The following is a 20,233-nucleotide window of genomic DNA, read 5'->3' on the forward strand; positions in this document are numbered from 1 at the left end:
AGTTCTCCACCGGATAGGGGATGGGGGTGTCTAAGTTAGGGTCGGGGGGGGGGGTTAGGGACCTGGGATGAGTTTGTTGTTGAGTTTGAATGTATTTTGAGTGAAGAGGCCGAGGTGATGGGTTTAAAAATTATATATATATATATGCTGATGGTTTCAATTCGTTTAGGTTTTATTAATGATTTATTTTTCTTGTATTTGGAAAATCTCTCTTTTATGTTTTTATTTGACACTGAAAAAAATTAAATGTGTTGAATTTACTGTAGAAGTTTCGTCTTGATGCATATAATTATCATCAATGTTATTTATAATTATGTATTGAAAGATGTCAGACTTTGTGTTTTATCGTAACATTCATGAAAAAATGATATTAAATTTATGAGTTGTCATGGTATTTGTAAAGACATCAAAGTTCTATTTGTTATATATGTTTTATTTGGTATATGAATTGAACTTGTCAATAAAAACTACTCAATACAAAAAAATGTCCTATTCTCTAAAAATTGCAAAGGTAAATCAGGTTTTCAAAAAAGATAATCCACGAGAAATAGCCAATTACAGACCTATATCTATTGTTCCCAGCATATATTAAAAGCAGATTATTTACAGCAGACTTATAAGTTCCTAGATACTCATCATTTTCTAAGGGAAAACCAATATAGATTTAAAAATGGACATTCAACGGACCGGGTTTTAATACATAATATGATAAAATTACAAATGTAATGGCTTATAAAGAACATTATTTTAGTATTCATGGGCCTAAGAAAAACCTTCCGACATTCTCGACCACCAAATTTTATTTTAAAAACTTGAAAATTAGAGAATTGCACTATCTTGGTTTGAATGTTATTTGTCAGATAGAAAACAATATGTAATTCATAATATTTCTACTAACTTTCAATCTATAAAATACGGAATTCAACAAGGATCATTTGTATTATTTGCAGATGACAGAAATATAATTCATTCACATAATAGCTTAGAAACTTTAGTATATACAATTAATCGTGAATTGCCAAAACTATCTTTGTGCATGGTTTAAGGTGTAAAAAGCTTTCACTTGATTTATAAAACAAACGTTATGTATGTCCAACATATAAATTCACATATACAGTGTGTCCCAGAAAAACGAAACCGAGATTTAGCGATGATTTATCATAGCTTAATCATAAATACGATAGACAAATGACCTACCAATGTAAAGCTTAGCATCTCCTCTTTCATCTGGTATTACTTAGATTATTCCTCATTCACGCATGAGTTAGCAAAAACAATTCGAAGGATGCCAAAAACTCATTCGGCGGGGGTATCTGAATTTCAAAAAGAAAATCGCCTGACTGAAAAGTTCAATATCTGCTCTTTTCTTTGATATCTTAATCACAGAAAATGGTCAAGAATTAAAAAAGTTATGATCCCTCGAAACAATGCTTTATAACTGGCGGATCCAGGGGGGAGCAAAGCCGGCTCGTGTCCACCCTTTTAGAGGCTAGAGGCACAATTAAAATTTGTAATGTAAAAATGCCTTTAAGACAGAAGACATTTATTTTTTGAAATGTCATTATTTTTGTTTTGATTGGCAATTTTTCCTCGGGAAAAAAGGATTCTCCCCTTTTTTGGAAAATCCTGGATCCACCTCTGATTTATTTATAAATAATATATATAAAAAGAGAAATAGAGTATCAAACATAACATATGTATAACATAATGTAATGTAAACACATATAGGTTTTTTTATTCACAAGGTATTATGTATATTGACTTGAAAACGGAATGTTATACAATAAGTATCATTCAGTCCCTTGAACTGGATAATCTATCTCATTAAAGAGAAAATGCGAGCGCCAGGAGTGATGAACACATTGGCCCTAAGCAAATTTTGTTTCATAAAGTTATGAAAAAATATTTCTTATGTAATATAACATATAATATACATTATTTTTTCTTCTTCTCTACTACATTTCTCTTTCTCTCTCTTTTTGTCCTTCCCCCCGTTTTATTTTGGCAGCCGATTGGGGGCACATGCCCCCGTACATGTAGTTATGCCACTGGTCGTAGTCATCAAGGTATTTCTCATTATTCTGGGGCAAGGTTTCAAAAATTAATTTCTCAAGATGGCGGTCATCTACGATTTAACCAGAAGATGACCTCATATTGCAAATAGGTAACATATACGGATTCTACACACCCGAAACTCCTTAAAATTGTTATTATTCATCATTCTGGGCTCAAATCTAATTTTTCAAGATGGCGTCTGGCGGCCATCTTGAATTTGGCCTGAAGATCACCATATATATGGCAAAAATGATAATAGAAGTGGATACTTCATATCCCCCCGAACCCTTAAAATGAGTATTCCTCACCATCCTGTGGCAAGGGGTTCAAAGTTCAGTTTTCAGTTAAGTTGTATATTTGGCGGCCATTTTCGATTTATGCAAATTAGCAAAGTTGCCGTTTGGGCAACCAAGCTGAATATGTTCTAGGACCCCATGCAAACACAAATACAGAAAAAAAACTTCATTGGAAAGAACATTTCCAATGGAAAGAACAATTGGAAAGAACATTTCTAGTTGCGGAAAATGTCAAATCGACTTAATGGGTATATTTTCTGGATCAAGTACGGGGTACTATATTTCTTACAAATATCTAGTATATTTATATTTTCTACAAAGGATTTATAAAGTAAACTGCAATGCCTATACACGAATGTTATGAATGCAGAAGAAAACAATGCAAATCATATCTTCGATGAAATAATAAAAGCTCGAAGATATATATGTTTCGTGTATATTGACTTGAAGAATGTTTTTGTACCATTTATTCCCTCGAAGTGGATTATTTATCTCATTAACAGACAATGCAAGCACAAGGAGTGATGAACACTTAGGGCCTAAGCAAAATTTTTTTTGTTTTGCCAGCTGATTGGAGGGCACGTGACCCCCGTAGTTACTCAAATTGTTGTAGTCATCTTTTGGTCACTTTCTTGAGGATTATAGCAATACAAATGAAATTTTACATATACAAGGCGTATGCACGATAACACTACAAACATTTACAGATTACACAAATTGCAAAAAAATCCCTTCTATTTGCCATGTCACTATAACCATGATAACATCACCATAATAGATCATCGCATATATTTTGAAATGATCAGCTAACAATTGCCAATATGAAATACTGGTCTTTTTTTCATTTCATTTCATTTTCGAAGGGTTATAATCAACCGGTCATTTCACTTCATGTTTTTGGTTTGTTATATATAAGTATAATTGTAAGACCAGTTACATTCATTTATTTAGTTATTAATTTTTTGAAGGATATTTATAGCATAGAATGATAAAGAACATTCTAGAAAGTCTTTGTAAAAGCTTTTGTTATGCAGGCCTCTCGCCTATCCAAAGGCCAAGGATGTTTGTTATTTTTGGACAGACTGCTTAACAATAGACAGATACACAAAAGATTCCTCAGGCAGTGGAAAAGAACAATAGCATTCCAGTGGTAGTGGAAATGAACAATAGGATTAGCTATGTTGTTGACATGTTCATTTCACTCAGGTCATTCAAGAATGTTTTACAATTATGATTGCTCCAGAAAGGAGAATATTCTTTTTGTAGACAATACTTGAAGCCTTTAGAATAGTAAATAATCTGTATATAAGCAAGGACATCATCATATCAGATCACATCAGATCAGAACTCAGAGTTTCACGCCAGACTTTATGTCAGAACAGAGTTTATCTCCACCTGGAATATTCGAATATTTATCTTCTGTGGCATTATTTGCCCGCCATCAATGAACCGTTTGCAGTTATTTTGAGAGAGGAATTCTCAGTTCTCATCGAGATCATCAACTTGTTTAATAACTCTTTTCAATCCATGGATTGCTGAAATTGACTGTTAATCATCATCAACATCGTCTTCGCGGACATTTCAACTCGTTACAGTGACAATTCATCATGCTTCAACATCAGTTTCATCATCGCCATCATTGTGAACTTTAATTTACAGAATCTTAGCTAAACACCTTGGATTATTACTCGGATATATTTCACATCTGTCACCTCAAGAGATGTACATGTAAGATCAATATTTATTCATGTTTTGTTACTTCATAATCGTCATATTTCCTGTAATCAAAGAAAAGGAAATCGAATTCAAAAATATTTCATTGTTATTTGTTGCAGTATCGTAACAGGTAATACATGAGTCATTTCAACTTTAAAGCCTTTTCTTGTTGCTTCCGTTCTTTTTTGTTTTCATTCTTTGCTACTTTGATGGCATCTTTTAACCTATCGTACTCATCCCAATCACCCCTTTTCTTGGCAAGGTCACGGGCACAAATCATTCCATATACTTCTTCGTCGATATCACCCTTGGAAAATTGAGAAAACTCCTCAAATGTCAGCAACGGTGTTGACTTGTGGAGATATTTCTTAGCAGGTTCATAAGCGCAGTAAACCATATAGTGATCACTCATGGCAATATGAGCCACTCCCGAAAATGAGACAGCAACTGGATTATCCGTGAAGACAAAATCAATCAAAGATTCTGTCGTCTGATATGTGTTCTGACCTTTCGTCTTCCTCAAATCGACCCGTGTAGAATCTTTGATCAGCTGTGAAAAATGATGGTTTTTCTCAAGTTCATCAAGTGCTTGGAGTTTCTCCCCCTTCACAGATTCCATCACTTTGCATGACGAAAGAGTTTTTCTATCGCAGTTGAAATCCCCTAGTATCACATAATTTGTTTTACAGCAACAAGGATACTTCTTGTTAGCTTTAGAAGATGTCAGCTTGCAACTATCTGTTGCCTTCAATTTATTCAAACTTCTTTGCAGCTTTTTAAAGAGGGAAACCTGATCCCTCGTTCCTGGTGGCACATAGACATCTATTATTCTCAGTAAAGTCTTCTTCAAGCACATGTTGATTTGGTCTGATCCTTTCTTTACATCATTACTCCCGCCAAGCTGGATATCGATGCAGCATGCATCTAATCCCTCCTCCATCTTGGTGTCACACTCTCCGACCAAACTTGAAAGACTGTCTTTCACATATATCAAAACACCACCGCGTGGCCTACCGGTAAACTTAGGAGCCCCATCTCTCCTTGAAATAATTGTGTATCCAGGAACCTTGAAACTTTCTTTTGCGTCGTTTTCACCTAGCCAGGTTTCGCTCAAGGTCATCACATCAACTGTTGCCCGGCATTGCAGAAGGAGTTTCAGCTCATCTTTCTTGTTACAAAGAGACTGGCAGTTTAGGTGAGCTATTTTTATACCTCCTAGCTGTGACAAGATATCCAGCTCGCGCTGGACCTGGTCAACAAACTCACGAGATGTTGGTTCGATTTTTTTATGTCTTTGGTTAGAGGACTTCTTCGGGGACGTCACCTCCTCCTTGACCTTTACGGCACCCTTCATTTCTTTCGGCACCTTTTGTGATGGCGCAACACTAGCCTGCAAAAATCAAACGCCAAGAAGTCAATTAAAAAAATTAATAAAAGATACCATTTTTTCAAGAAAGATGTTGTTGAAAGGCATTACAAGAAACATCAATAGCAACGGAAAGTACAAATTTTGGTCTCTTTTAAATACATTAAATATTAAGTGGCCAACGAATCATTGCATTTGACAAGTTTCAGAAATTTTTAATTGCCCTTGCTGCAACAATGGGTGATTTCAAGTTCAGTGTTGACCTTTTGGTGTTAGTGTTCAATTTTGACACGATTATAACACCAAACATAAAATTAAGATGGTCCCGAAAAGTCACTAGTTGTTGAGATGTCAATAATGCAATCTGGATCAGTTTTACAAACTCTTAATAAGATTTGGAGCTAGGGGAAGCAATCCAAATTTCAACACAAACACCAAGGCCAACACCGGACTTAAAATCACCCAATGACATAGACCATCGATGAGGCTTCCTTCATGTGATATCATTATCGTCACCATCGCTATCATCATCTTAATCATCATCACCATGCATTATCATCAATATCATCATCAGAAGCAGCAGCATCATCATCATCACTATCACCATCATCATCACCACCACCACCACCACAGACCACCACCAACACGTTTACCATTATCTGTAAACTATTACCTTTTGAAGAATAACCAAGATTCCTTGGCCATGTTGTTTCTCAAGGTCAGCGACGGTGCTTCCCTTCACAAGGACATGGGCAATGATCACCTTGGAATATCTCTGAAGCTTGGCGAACTCGATTCCAGTCTTTGCTAGCTCAGCCTTATGTTGAGGATAATGGGCTATCAGCTCCTCAGCGAGTTGATCTATCGTCCAAGATCGATCCAAGCCTTCTTTAATATTGCAACTTCCTATTATGAACAAGAAATGGAAAGTGTAATTTGCAAAAACTGTACTATGACATCAAACTAATCCGAATGACAAAAAATGTATTGAAAAGCCGCTGGTTATTTCGATGATTTCTTTAAAATGCTGTATAAGTGTAATCAATAATAATTATCGATAATAACCGTGCCTTTTAGTTTTTAGTAATGCCTCAAAACGTACATTTTATCTTGCGTGTGCAATATCAGAATATGTATTACACGATGCGCAGAAGTGTGACTTTCCACCATTGACTTATGTACAAAACTTACTGTGCAACGCCGCGCCCGATAACTCTGAATGATCATGAGAGGTAATGATAATCATTTCGAATGTAGTTTCTTCTTTATGTTCATACCAGAAGTATTCCACTTGATAGGGTCAATAGTGCACTCATCAACGATTCATGTAGTATCCCAAACTCGAGGAATACTTATGGTATTCTTTTCTGAGCCACCTGATATGCCCCTGATATGATTAACTTTAACCAAAATAAATAAAGGGCATGTCTTCTGGCAATGGCGTAATGAGCCAAGAATTTTGAGGGCGTAAGATATTGTGTATCGGGCAAAAATTAGGAAACGTGGCGAGCGAGCAAGCGAAAATTTCGACATTTATATAGAAAAATCTAATTTTGTAATATATGATGACACAATATTGAAAAAATAATATCATATTTCACCCTTCTCTGTTCCTTTATTTTTGTTTCGTCGTGAACTTTTTTTTGGGGGGGAGGGAGGGGCAAGCGCCACTCAAGCACCCCCATATGGAATGAATTACCAAAATGGTAAAGCGTTTCCATCATTGTCACCTCTGATTGATTGATCCTATGACTTTTTGGTGCTATTCAAATCGACATCAAATCAATATCTGAATCACTGTCGGATAGGGGGGGGGGGACAGCTGGCCCGTGCCCCCACCCTTTGAGAGGCACAATTACAATTTGTAATGTAATAAACAGAAGTGTGAACCCCACTCCTTGAAAGCGAATACCTTTTCTTTCTTGCTTGTCAAATATTTTCGTGGACGAAATGTCCTTAATTTTTGGTTGAAAATCCCTTTTTTTCTTGCTTTCAATTTTTTTCCTCGGGAAAATTTGCCCCCTTTTGGAAAATCCTGGACCCGCCCCTGATCTGAACTAAAGGAAGCTGGCCCCTTCCCCCACCCCTTTCTCGTGGTAATGAGTCACCCTACATCAAGCTCTCAACCTTGAAATCTTATTCTGTGATCCATTTTGACTAAAGACGAGTCCACCCCAACAAAAAGTTGATTTGAATAAAAAGAAAAAAAATCCAACAAACATAACATTGAAAATTTCATCAAAATCGCATGTAGAATAAGAAAGTTATGATATTTCAAAGTTTCGCTTAATTTCACAAAACATTTATATGCACATCCTGGCTGGTATGCAAATGGGGAGACTATGACTCACATTTCGTTTGTATTTTATTACATGAAATATTATAATTTCTCTTCATTGTCAAGTGACACAATGAACATGGGGTATTAGCATTGTTTAATACTATATGGTTGAGTCAAGTTGGTCCTTATAATAATTCTATAAAAAAATAAATATTGCATAATTCAAACAATAAAAAACAAAAGAAATATCGAGTGATGCATATCATCGACTGACTCACCTAGTTGTGCATATCACTGTTTTGTGAAAAATAAGCGAAATTTTAAAATGTCATAACTTTCTTATTTTACATCCCATTTCGACATGTTCGATGGAATGTTTAGCACTATGCTAGATTGTTTTGCTCTATTTATTCAAGTCAGCATTTTCCTGGGGTGGACTAGACCTTTAACGTCAAACATGATAACATATTTATCCAACTGTCTTTTCTCTTATCCACCCTCCTTTTTTTGGGGGGAGGGGGTGGTCCAATGCCCACACCGCCATCTTTACGCAATTTTCCTCAACTGCATATTACTTATTTATCTTGATAAAAACATGGTTCATGTAGTAATGATGATTATAATAATAGTAATAATAATGATAATAATAATAATAATGACGTTGTATTTCCCCAGGGTAGCCACTTCAGTGCGGAAACTGTTCTACCAGCGGGCACTGCATATCATTACATTTTATTATTACTCTTCGCCAATCTAAATGCTGAGCGCCTAGCAAGAAGGCAGAAGCTAAGTTCCATTTTTATACATGTTTATATGAATCGGAGGATCGAACCCACGACCTCCCGTTCATGAGGCGGACGCTCTACCACTGAGCCACCATGATAATAACATGAGGACAATATATAACAAAAAACAACAACAATAATGATAACAATAATATTCATAATCAAATGATTTTGGGGAGGCGCGATAGCTCAGTCAGTAGCGCGGGGGTTTCGGATTCCGGTGACCCGGGTTCGATTCCCAAGTAGGCTAGAGCCACTCTGGAAAAAGAGGCCTGTATAAACTTTAAGAAGCATTTTGGGGTAAAAATTGGGAACCGGACTATTTCACACTATTCAAATATGCCGAATCTGATAGGATCGGTTCCCAAGCTAATTTCTCATGTTTTGACCTTCTAATTTGCATAAACAAAATGGCTGCCAAATTGAAAATTCAGATTATTTTGACAATGTTCTTTAATTATATTCGCTTTCACAGACATGAATACTGCAAAATACTGCATACATACGTGTACCTTTCGGGAAAATTGTTATTTTTGATCCCGGCTAATTATAATTATGCAGATTTATGCATATTTTTTTTATCATTATGCTTTAATTTGATAATTTCAGCTCAAATGTCAATATTTTTGGTACAAATAGTATTTGCATCATTATTAATAATTGTACAGCCCTTAGAATATAATACCACAGTGAATATCAATGTATTTTTTTGTTTTTGAATTTCTTATGTATTTCTTTGTATTTTGTACCTTTTGTTTCGTGCATGTTTTGTCATGGGATCTGTCAAAGTATTGATTATCAATGGCAGAAAATAATAAGTTTCAATGATTTTTACATTTTTTTATTCGTATATATCCATGGGCATTAACAGATGCACCGACTCCCACACTCACATCTGCATACAAAGGTAAAAATTCCTGCAGGGAGGGCCTTCGCATTTTAAAAGCACACTGGTGGTGATCCAACGAATTTCATGAACCTATCTGTATTCAAGCGAATATCACTATTAATTGCTTAAATTTTAATATAAAATGTTTTTTTGAATTATGATATCAATCAATTCATTCGTATTTACAGTTTTAATTGATGGATTATTAAATTTGAATCATGACAGTACTGTAAATCTCAACTCCTAATAGTCAATCAGTCGCATTTAATATCCTTTGTGTGTTTTTTTTAGCAAAATGAAGTGAAAACAGTCTGCTGAAAATGAAATGTCTTGTGTGTTCTCCATTATGCTTGTCAAATTGTTCCAATTTTGAAAAAAAAATTCTCAGAACCATCTAATGTCTCATTTTGCCTATCAATTAGACCGTTTTGAATGATTTAAAAGCCAGACTATGGTGTTCTAAAGTTCCACAACGAATAAGTCACTGCATGTTCTTTTAATAACAAATTTTGATAATTGGACTTCATTAACTGATTACATGTGCATCTCCATAATATATCTTTTCCAATGCAGTACTGCACCTGTCCTATCAAGGACTGCCGCTTCATCCAACTTAGAGGCATCCGGCTTCCCCCAGCTTGATACACCTTAGGGGTGTTGAATGATCAATGTCAGTTATCATCGAGCTGGTGTTCCATTGGATGGCTTGATTGATAGGGCAGCCTCATATTATAAAATTGTTGAAATCAAATCAATTTAGCACAAGAATTCTGCGGAGGCAGTTGGTATCGAAGTCATCGTGTTTGTGTTCTTGAGATATGTCCAATTCTTATGTCACAGATCCATAGAGAAAACCCAAACTTTTATCTTGAGAGAGAATCTGCTGTCTGACCAGATCTTGTTTCAGGTGTTAAAATGCGCGGAGTGCACATTTCAATACCGCAGTGAATTGTGTAATGTCCCCTTGGCCATTTATCAAACTTCTAATATTCACACATAATCATATCTTCATAAGATTATTTTTGATAACAAAGATATCTTTCAGAAGATGGTGGGTTCCTGACATGTTTGGTGTTCATGTAGGTTATTATTAATCCACTTCTTTTGATCGGTATTAAACCCAACAGCATCCAATAACTTACCCAGCTCTGATAGGCTGCATGCGAGTCTGAGATATCACCATCAAAGTCTCAGTAGGTCGAGAATTTCTTTGATTGTAGAGCCAGCAGATCTCTTTCTATGAAGAAAGCAGTTGCCTAAGTTATGTTTGACTTGTCAACCGGTTTTGATACCACTGAACATGTCATTCTTCTTGGGAGATTGCAGTCTGTTTTGGAATTGATGATTCTGCACTCCAATGGCTTTCCATTTACCTTGCCAACAGGAGGACAAGCTGTATTCATCACTGGCATGCAGTCTCCTGTTACTATCCCTTGCTATGGAGTTCCTTGGGAGTCTGTCCTTGGTCCCTTGTTCTTCAAACTGTACATCACTCCTCTTGGCTCTATAATGTGGCAACATGGTCTTGGTGTACACTTCTATGCTGATGACATCCAGCTGTATACCTCACTTTTGATCCAAAAGTTAAAGATACAGAGGTTCGTGCAGCTGCTGTTGTTGGTGCTGCCACTGAGGATTCGATAGGTCAACTTTTTGAAGCTTAACGATTAAAAGTGAAGTAACTTGTTCTGTCATCTCCATATGCGTAATTATTATGACTACAACTCCAGTCTTAATAGATGAGGAAGCTATATATCTCCAGTATGCAAGGCTAGATATCTTGGCGTAGTCTTTGATAGAACAATGAGCATGTAGAAACTCACATCACATGTCTGCCAATCTGCATATTACCAGCTTCACAGAATTGCTGAGATCAGACACTGTTTTACATGAGGTGGTGCGGAAAATATCATCCATGACCAGATAACCTCTAGACTGGACTTCTGCAAACTGTCTCCTTGCTGGTTTACCTTCATCAGGCATCCCTAACACTTTTCAACCATAGGACGCAGTGTGAAACTTTGTTCTGCACTGGGCAGTGACGCGGCAGCTGGAAACCTTCTTGTTTTGCCCATGTTTTTACCATGGAGCTAATCTGTGTTTAGCCCCCTATTTTTTATCATTTCCTCTTTTGTATTCATTATCGTTTGGCAAAGAATCTTCAATGGCAAGGATTGGATAGAAGCTGTGGTTTTCAGTTATTACTTTGATCATGTTGATGATTGACTCAGAGGAAATAAATATATCGGTAATGATAAAAAACGAGTAAGTGATCCGGTAATACAGACCCTTTGCCTTTATTACAAATTCTCCTTTTGTTAACTATAATGATTGCCGTTCTGATGGAGACGAATCAAATATATAATTTTGCTACAAGGATGTTAACAATGTACTGATACTTAAATCCGATTGATAAACTACACTGAAAAAATATCATTAAAAATCATTGATTATTGGGTCTGTTATCTAATTATAATGGATATATTTAACATTTTAATATAAATATTTCAAGAAATCTAATTCCAGCATGATTACAGGTTTTCTAACTTCTAAACCCTTCTTTTCTGACGGGTTCATTGAATTTGGTAATTGTCATGATTATAGGATCAGCATCATTGTGTTTTATATTGGGCATGTATAATATACCTCGCAAGTATATTACTTTCTATATACAGGTGTGGGTGTGGGAGCATGTTTGTGTATTTGTTCCTGAGTACAATTAACAGTTGTGGCAAAAGAAGTTTATCAAATGATTCAATGATTGAAGCTTGATATTTGTCTGCCATTGATACTAGTTTTTTCAAGATCTCATATCAAACATATACAAAGAAAATGGCAAAAAATACAAGAACATAAAAAAAATCAAAGAATAATAAAATACATATAAAAATTGACTTAAATATTATATTTAGGGGCCACACAGTTATCATAATGATACAAATTATATTTGTACCCAGAATATTAATTTTTTGAGGTGTAATTATCAAATTATAGCACAATTTTGCAAAATATGCATAAATTTGCATAATAAGAGATACATTGTTATGTATGCAGGATTTTGCAGTATCCATATCGGTGAAAGCGAATATTATAAAAGAATATTGTAGAAATACGATTATAAATAGTCAATTTGGCAGCCATTTTGTTTATGCAAATTAGGTGGTCAAAACATGAACAAGTGGAATGCCTCTGGCCATCTCACCTGCATCACGCGATTCAATATAGCAGCAGTGCTGACTTTGAAAACTACTCTAACTCGCACAAGATGTTCAGTGATAAATAGTTACTCTTATGTCCACTTTTTATGAACTAGACCAATAAACTTACAGAGATATGATGGTTATTCAACAAAAAAACCCAAAATGGCCAAAGTTCATTGACCTTACATGACTCTGACCTTGATCATGTGACCTGAAACTCGCACAGGATGTTCAGTGATACTTGATTACTCTTATGTACAAGTTCCATGAATCAGATCCATAAACTTTCAAAGTTATGATGGTAATTCAACAGATACACCCAATTCGGCTGAAGTTCATTGACCTTTGAGCTTGGTCATGTGACCTGAAATGCGCACAGGATGTTCAGTGATACTTGATTACTCTAATGTCCAAGTTTAACGAACTAGACCAATAAACTTTCAAAGTTATGATGGTAATTCAACAGATACCCCCGATTCGGCCAAAGTACATTGACCCTAAATGACCTTTGACCTTAATCATGTGACGTGAAACTCATGCAAGATGTTTAGTGATACTTGATTAACCTTATGTCCAAGTTTCATGAACTAGGTCCATATATTTTCTAAGTTATGATGTCATTTCAAAAACTTAACCTCAGGTTAAGATTTTGATGTTGATTCCTCCAACATGTTCTAAGTTCATTGACCCTAAATGACCTTTGACCTTGGTCATGTGACATGAAACTCTCATAGGATGTTCAGTAATACTTGATTAACCCTATGGCCAAGTTTCATGAACTAGGTCCATATACTTTCTAAGTTATGATGTCATTTCAAAAACTTAACCTCAGGTTAAGATTTGATGTTGACGCCGCCGCCGCCGTCGGAAAAGCGGCGCCTATAGTCTCACTCTGCTATGCACATGATGCAGGTGAGACAAAAATTGGCTTGGGAACCGGTTTTATTAGATTCAGCACATTCAAATTAGGTGAAATTGACCGGTTCCCAACTTTTACCCCAAAATGCTTCTTAAACTCAAATTCTCCCCTTATTGGTCTTGTCTAAAGTGGTGTACATGTGCTGTGCCCTTTGGTAGGGCATTTATCCTCATTACCAGGTCCCTCGGAGAGGACCTTAAGCCGTTGGTCCCCTGGTTGCTTGCTCACAAGCATTCGTGCTTTCTTAGTAGTCAGGTAAAAAAAACCTCGGTATAATCTAAATAGATATAAGTCGCTAAAGTGATTGTGCTTGTTACAAAATAAGATATTAAAATAAATAAGATATTAGTAGTATTCTAAAATGCCTCTGTACTACTATTGCAAACATGTAGGCCTATTTTTAGGGGTATGAGGGGACTTCGGTACTTCTCGTACCATTCAGTTTTTCGAGAAATATTCACCGGGTCAGTGATCGAATCCAAATCAAAACAAAATGAGAAATACAAAACAAAGGCTAAGTCGTGCGTTGATTGTAAAGGAATTCTACTGTATCACATACTAAATTTAGTTATTTTTGTAGTTATTACAAGTAGTTAATCGATATCATAAATGTTTACAAGTAGGCCTAATATATAAATTCTGAATTGGACTATACACACTACTCACCATATCCTTTGTGTTCCAAGTCATTCTGAGTTTCCTTATTTGGATATGAAATACTGATATAGGTGTTTGGGAGTAGAAATATCGCCTTAGGTTTCCAATGCGTTTCCTTTCTACCGGCCATATTGAGAATAACACAACACAGTGATTTTGTCAAGTTTTTATTATGTTTAGACGCTCACGAATATTGGGAATTCCCTGCGAATATTAAACAGAAAGTGGGTATTTCCCAAATCAAATCATGGTCCCAACGAAGCTCCAGTTTTAGGTCATGCAGGGGTGTACCCAGGATTTTCCAAGGGGGGGGGGGTGGCACATTTTCCCGACGAAAACTTTGACCCCAAAAAAAGAGAGAAGGTTTTCCACCAACAAATAAGGAAATTTCGTCTACGAAAAAAATAGACAAGAAAAAAAAAGAAAGAAAAAGGTCTTCGCTTTCAAAGGGGCAGGGGGGGCACACTTCTGTTTTATAACGGCATTTTTTACATTACAAATTTTAAGTGGGCCTCTCAAAGGGGGGGGGGGGAGGGGTAGGGCACGGGCCTGCTTTGCCCCCCCCCCCCCCCTAGATCCGCCCGCCATTAGGTCCATGTGCAAACATACACACAATGAATACAGCTTCATACAACCTCAAAAATGATAAAAGCAGCTACGTGTAGTTGATGTTATTTTTCTGCAAACGATCATTACATTGGTTTTTCCTCAATTTCGCACTATTGTACGTGGGCGGTGTATATATCGAACAGTGAGCAATAGGGCTCCTATAACCGTGCCATGTATTTCCGGATGTAAGTGCTTCAATTTCATGACTGACTTTTTGCCTTATGTACTGTGTAAATAAAATATCCCGAAAAATATACTGCACCAGCAACTGTATCTCCCAAATTTGTTGGTTTTGTGATACAGAGCCTGAAACCTATATTTACATTTGTATTGAATGCCCCACTATTAAATGTATATGGGAGGAAACTCTGAACTAAAACAGGTAAATTATCTCTGCATTTGAGAAAATGTTGTGGTTTACTTTCTGATAAATTTCTTACAAATTTCTTTTGCTCAAATACTATGTTTACATTCGTAAATTTCAGAGCAAACTACCTAACTTTGAAGGTTATAAATGTTATGTAAAAACCAGCAAAGACCTTGAATATTCTATTGCTAAGAAAAATAACACACTTTGTTGTCACTTCGAAAAGTGGAGATTCCAATTGTGATCACCCATATATTGTATAGCTTTCCAAGATAATTCAACAGTTTGATTTATTTCATCTATAGAGCTGATGTAAAAGTGGATAATTTATAAAAAGGCTGCCTTTTTATTCTTATTTCCTCCTTTTTTTAAATGATACAATGATTTGTAAATGTTTTGATTTCTTGTGATTGTTTGTGATTTGTTTTGATTTGTTCAATAAAAAAAAACATCCTTATCATATTACGGGCCTACAATATGCCAGTTGGATAGTTCATGAACTTTGAGAAACTGCGCTAACACTTTTGATGATAATTAATGAACATAACATGTAAACGTTTCGAATTATTCTGCAATCGCAACCATGATGAATTATTGGAGGTGTAAATGATAATAATAACGCCATGTTTTACCCTGGGTAGCCCCATGCACTTCAGTTCTGAAAACTGTTCTCCCAGCGGGCCTTGCTTAGCATAATTTATTATTACCCCGAATTTTTTTTATATTAAGACAAGAAAAAGTCCCATTATAAGAACTGTTTATCTCTCCAATCCACTAATGCAAACATAAGTACGGACTGGCATTTTTTTAAAAATATTATAAGCATTAAAAAGGGAGCATTTTTTTATTAGTCATGAAAAAGAAGTATTGGTTGAAACTATGATAAAGGGGCGCGTGCGCAGTGGAATAGAGAAGGAGAGCCATTTTTCAGTATTTGGAAGACATGACGATAAAAATCGTTTTTCATGAGCTGATTATTGGATAATGTGCCGAATGAGCATAGCGTAGGTGGAAAAAAGAATGTTGCCCCAAAACTTCTTTCAAGTGGTGTGTAATTATCACGGGCTGCATGGGGTATATTCTAACTGTGTGCATATACTACTATCTTTCACTTGAAAGACTATTACAAATATGGTTATATTGTAATTGATTTCTTGTGACGTAAACTACTGGTTTACATTTAGTATCCAAATGCGAGCAAATTTTCCATCGTTGGAAGAAAAAAGAATAATCATCAAATCGTCTTTCAAGGGATCGAGTGTAATAATGGAAAATTGCGATGGTGAGCGTACTTAGCGAGCCTTTAAAAAGTTGCTTACTCGTTTAAATTACTTATTTGGAAAAACGCGTGGCTTTCATTGTGGGCGCGTCGTGGTCTAGTGGTTCTGACTCTCGTCCATCAAACAAAGGGACGTGGGTTCAAATCATAACCATGGCGTATTTTCCTTCAGCAAGAAATTTATCCACACTGTGCTGCACTCGACCCAGTGGAGATGAATGAATGAATTGACTATACCCGGCAGGATTGATTGGCATCGAATGCTCTGAGTGCCGGTGTTAGTATCTCGAGCTAAACCGGTGTAATAATAGCATTGACTTCTTGAGACGGATCGTGATAACGATGACCAAGCAAGTTAACTGATGACTGATGAAGTTAACTGTATAGATCTATTTAGTCTCTATTTTGATCGATATTTGGTATCATCCAAATCATGATATATTTGGTATCATCCTATCAACAAAAACAATATCATCGTCAGTATCATCATCATCATCATCGGCATCATCAGCATCATCATCATCAGCAGTATTATCATCATCATCGTCATCATCATCAGCATCATCAGCATCATCATCAATGTACTCTACATCCTTTATTAAAATTAAGGAAAATCATCTCATCACTTGTACCACCAATATCATACAGATCCGATAGAGAAAACTTACATGCAAATCATTTATACTTATAATCTTACATTTTGGGAGGTAATATCAAAGTTTCCTCTTTAATAGTGACATGGATATTTTGGTCTATTTTCAAATTAAACAATACCCAGTACATCATCGGATATAGATATAGTACTACTCAACTGAAGAATTTACTCTAAAATTTAGAGACATGGAACACAATTTCAGTTTGCTTCTCATAAATGCTCGAAGTTCGAACAAAAAATGAATCGCTGGAATCACTACTTCTTACTCCAAATAATTCCATTATTGGTGTCACAGAAACATGGCTTCACAATATACTTCACCTAACATATTCAATTTGCAAAACTACAATCTTTTTAGGCGAAATCGTGAAGAACAGTTGGCAAATCATCTTTATGGACCAAATCAAAATTTTGTAATATTCCTTCCAACATCTCAAATCAAGCAAATTACAAGGGCATGATGGAATAAGCACTTTCTTGTTAAACATAGTATTGCCTCTTTGAGTCATGTTTTCAATCAATCGATCAGCAGCGGCAAATGTCCTGATTCCCTAAAAATTGAAAAGGTAAATCATGTTTTCAAAAAAAAGATAATCCACAAGAAATAGCCAATTCTTCCCAGCATATATTAGAAAAGATTATTTGCAGCAGACATATAAGTTCCTAGATAGTTATTACTTTCTAAATGAAAACCAATATGGATCTAAGAATGGACATTCAACGGACCGGGTTTTAATACATAATTATTATGATAAAATTACAAATTTATGCAATGGCTTATAAAGAACGTTATTTTAGTATTCATGGGCCTATATAAGAAAAATCTTCCGACATTCTCGACTACCAAATTTTATTTTAAGTACTTGAAAATTATGGAGTTAGAGGAATTGCACTATCTTGGTTTGAATGTTATTTGTCAGATAGAAAACAATATGTAATTCACAATATTTCTTCTAACTTTCAATCTATAAAGTACGAAATTCCACAAGGATCATTTGTATTATTTGCAGATGACAGAAATATAATTTATTCACATAATAGCTTAGAAACTTTAGTATATACAATTAATCGTGAATTGCCAAAACTATCTTTGTGCATGGTTTAAGGTGTAAAAAGCTTTCACTTGATATATAAAACAAACGTTATGTATGTCCAACATATAAATTCATATATACAGTGCGTCCCAGAAAAACGAAACCGAGATTTAGCGATGATTTATCATAACTTAATCATAAATGAGATAGACAAATGACCTACCAATGTAAAGCTTAGCATCTCCTCTTTCATCTGGTATTACTTAGATTATTCCTCATTCACGCATGAGTGAGCAAAAACAATTCGAAGAAAGGATGCCAAAAACTCATTGGGCGGGGGTATCTGAATTTCAAAAAGAAAATCGCAAGACTAAAAAGTTCAATATCTGCTCTTTTCTTTGATATCTTAATCACAGAAAATGGTCAAGAAGTAAAAAAGTTATGATCCCTCGAAACAACGCTTATATTTCCATAATTTCATTAAATAAACGTGTTTTCACAGTTACCAATAGAAGCTATCGCACGGTAACAAAAGATTTAAATGCATGGCTGATCGTCAACAAAACGGAGTGTCGAATGAGTTTGAACGCCAGCCTGTAAAACCGCTTCATTTTATGAAATTATCGGAATTCAAGCCTTATTTCAAATAACCAGAACTTTGTTATTTCCTGACCATTTTCTGTAATTGATGTATCAAATTAAATAGCAGATATTGAACTTTTTAAATATGTGGGTTTTTTAAAACCCAGATACGGCCCGCCAAGTGACATTTTGGTATCCCCTTTTCAAATTGTTTTTGCTCACTCATGCATGAATGTGAAATCTAAGTAATTTCAGATGAAAGAGGAGATTCTAAGCTTTAAAATGGTAGGTCATTTGTCTATTGTATTTGTGATTAAGTCATGGGCGGAAATCCCAGGGGGGACAGGGGGGACGTGTCCCCCCACTCAAAATAGTAGGGGGGACACAATATCAAATGTCCCCCTACTATTTTTGGTCTTTGGTGATGCTAAGAAATATATCACCAAAAATGGGAATAAAACGTGCGTTTTTAGACGAGATGACCTTTTTTTTTTTGCTTGTCAAATATATTTTCATCGCAATGATCTTAAATTTTAGATAATAGCCCCCTTTTTTGCTTGTCAAATTTTCCAGACCCTTGACCCCCCTACCTTTTGGGAGAAATTTCTGCCCCTGGATTAAGTTATGATAAATAATTGTGGGACGCACTGTATATTGCTGAATTTCCTTACAATATAAGCATCGAAAATTACACCTTTAGAAAAAGGATATAAAATTATGTGTTACAATAGATGCACGCAACTCTTCAAATTTTCATTCAATCAACCTCACAATGCCTATTGCACATAAAAAATCCATCAGACACCAAGGTCCTGAATTTTGGAACTCCCTACCATAGTCTACGAAAAGATGTTCCTCTCTTTACTCATTTATCATCAGAATTTTCAGTAAATTTTCTGTCAGTATTTCAGTTAATCATCAAATCACTCTTCCGTTGATTTATTCATGACCAAATACTCCACCACGATCATCATCACCATCACTATCTCCATGGACTTCATCTTCACCAATGTCACCACCATCCTTATCATCTCCATCTTCATCATTATTTATTATGAATATTACCGTTCTGCTTTATAACTGGCGGATCCAGGGGGGGGGGGCAAAGCCGGCTCATGTTCCCCCTTTTAGAGGCTATAGAGGCACAATTAAAATTTTTTATGTAAAAATGCCGTTCAAATAGAAGACATTTATTTTTTGAAATGTCATTATTTTAGGTTGAAAACCCTTTTTTTTTGCTTGGCAATTTTTCCTCGGGAAAAACCTGGATCCACCTCTGATTTATCTTTAAATAATATGTACAAAGAGAAATAGAGTATTAAAATTTTACATTATGAAAGTATAACATAATGTAATATAAACACATATAGGTTTTTTATTCACAAGGTTTCACATTATGTTTGGTGTATATTGCCTTGAAAACGGAATGTTATATAATAAGTATCATTCAATCCCTTGAACTGGATTATCTATCTCACTAAGAGAAAATGAGAGCGCCAGGAGTGATCAACACATAGGCCCTAAGCAAGTTTTGTTTCATAAA

General features: G+C 35.5%; 1 protein-coding gene across 1 annotated transcript; it reads right to left on the reverse strand.

Annotated features, from left to right (window-relative positions):
• Positions 1–1,751: 1,751 nt before the first annotated feature.
• LOC121418282 lies at positions 1,752–14,397 on the reverse strand. Its single transcript, XM_041612060.1, has 3 exons — positions 14,174–14,397; positions 6,107–6,339; positions 1,752–5,457 (listed from the first exon to the last, which is right to left on the reverse strand). The coding sequence occupies exons 1-3, from the start codon at positions 14,292–14,294 to the stop codon at positions 4,210–4,212; spliced, it is 1,602 nt and encodes a 533-aa protein (XP_041467994.1). The 5' UTR covers positions 14,295–14,397; the 3' UTR covers positions 1,752–4,209.
• Between the last annotated feature and the right edge of the window lie 5,836 nt (positions 14,398–20,233).

Source organism: Lytechinus variegatus, chromosome 7, assembly GCF_018143015.1.
Source record: "Lytechinus variegatus isolate NC3 chromosome 7, Lvar_3.0, whole genome shotgun sequence".
Taxonomy (NCBI): Eukaryota; Metazoa; Echinodermata; class Echinoidea; order Temnopleuroida; family Toxopneustidae; genus Lytechinus; species Lytechinus variegatus.

Bases quoted from the DNA above. Each gene is read 5' to 3' on its own strand.
- LOC121418282 (XM_041612060.1), bottom strand. From the start codon at position 14,294: ATGGCCGGTAGAAAGGAAACGCATTGGAAACCTAAGGCGATATTTCTA. The intron at 6,340-14,173 runs GTGAGTAGTGTG...TGTTCATAATAG, and splicing joins CTTGGAACACAAAGGATATG to GAAGTTGCAATATTAAAGAA. The intron at 5,458-6,106 runs GTAATAGTTTAC...TGATTTTTGCAG, and splicing joins TCTTGGTTATTCTTCAAAAG to GCTAGTGTTGCGCCATCACA.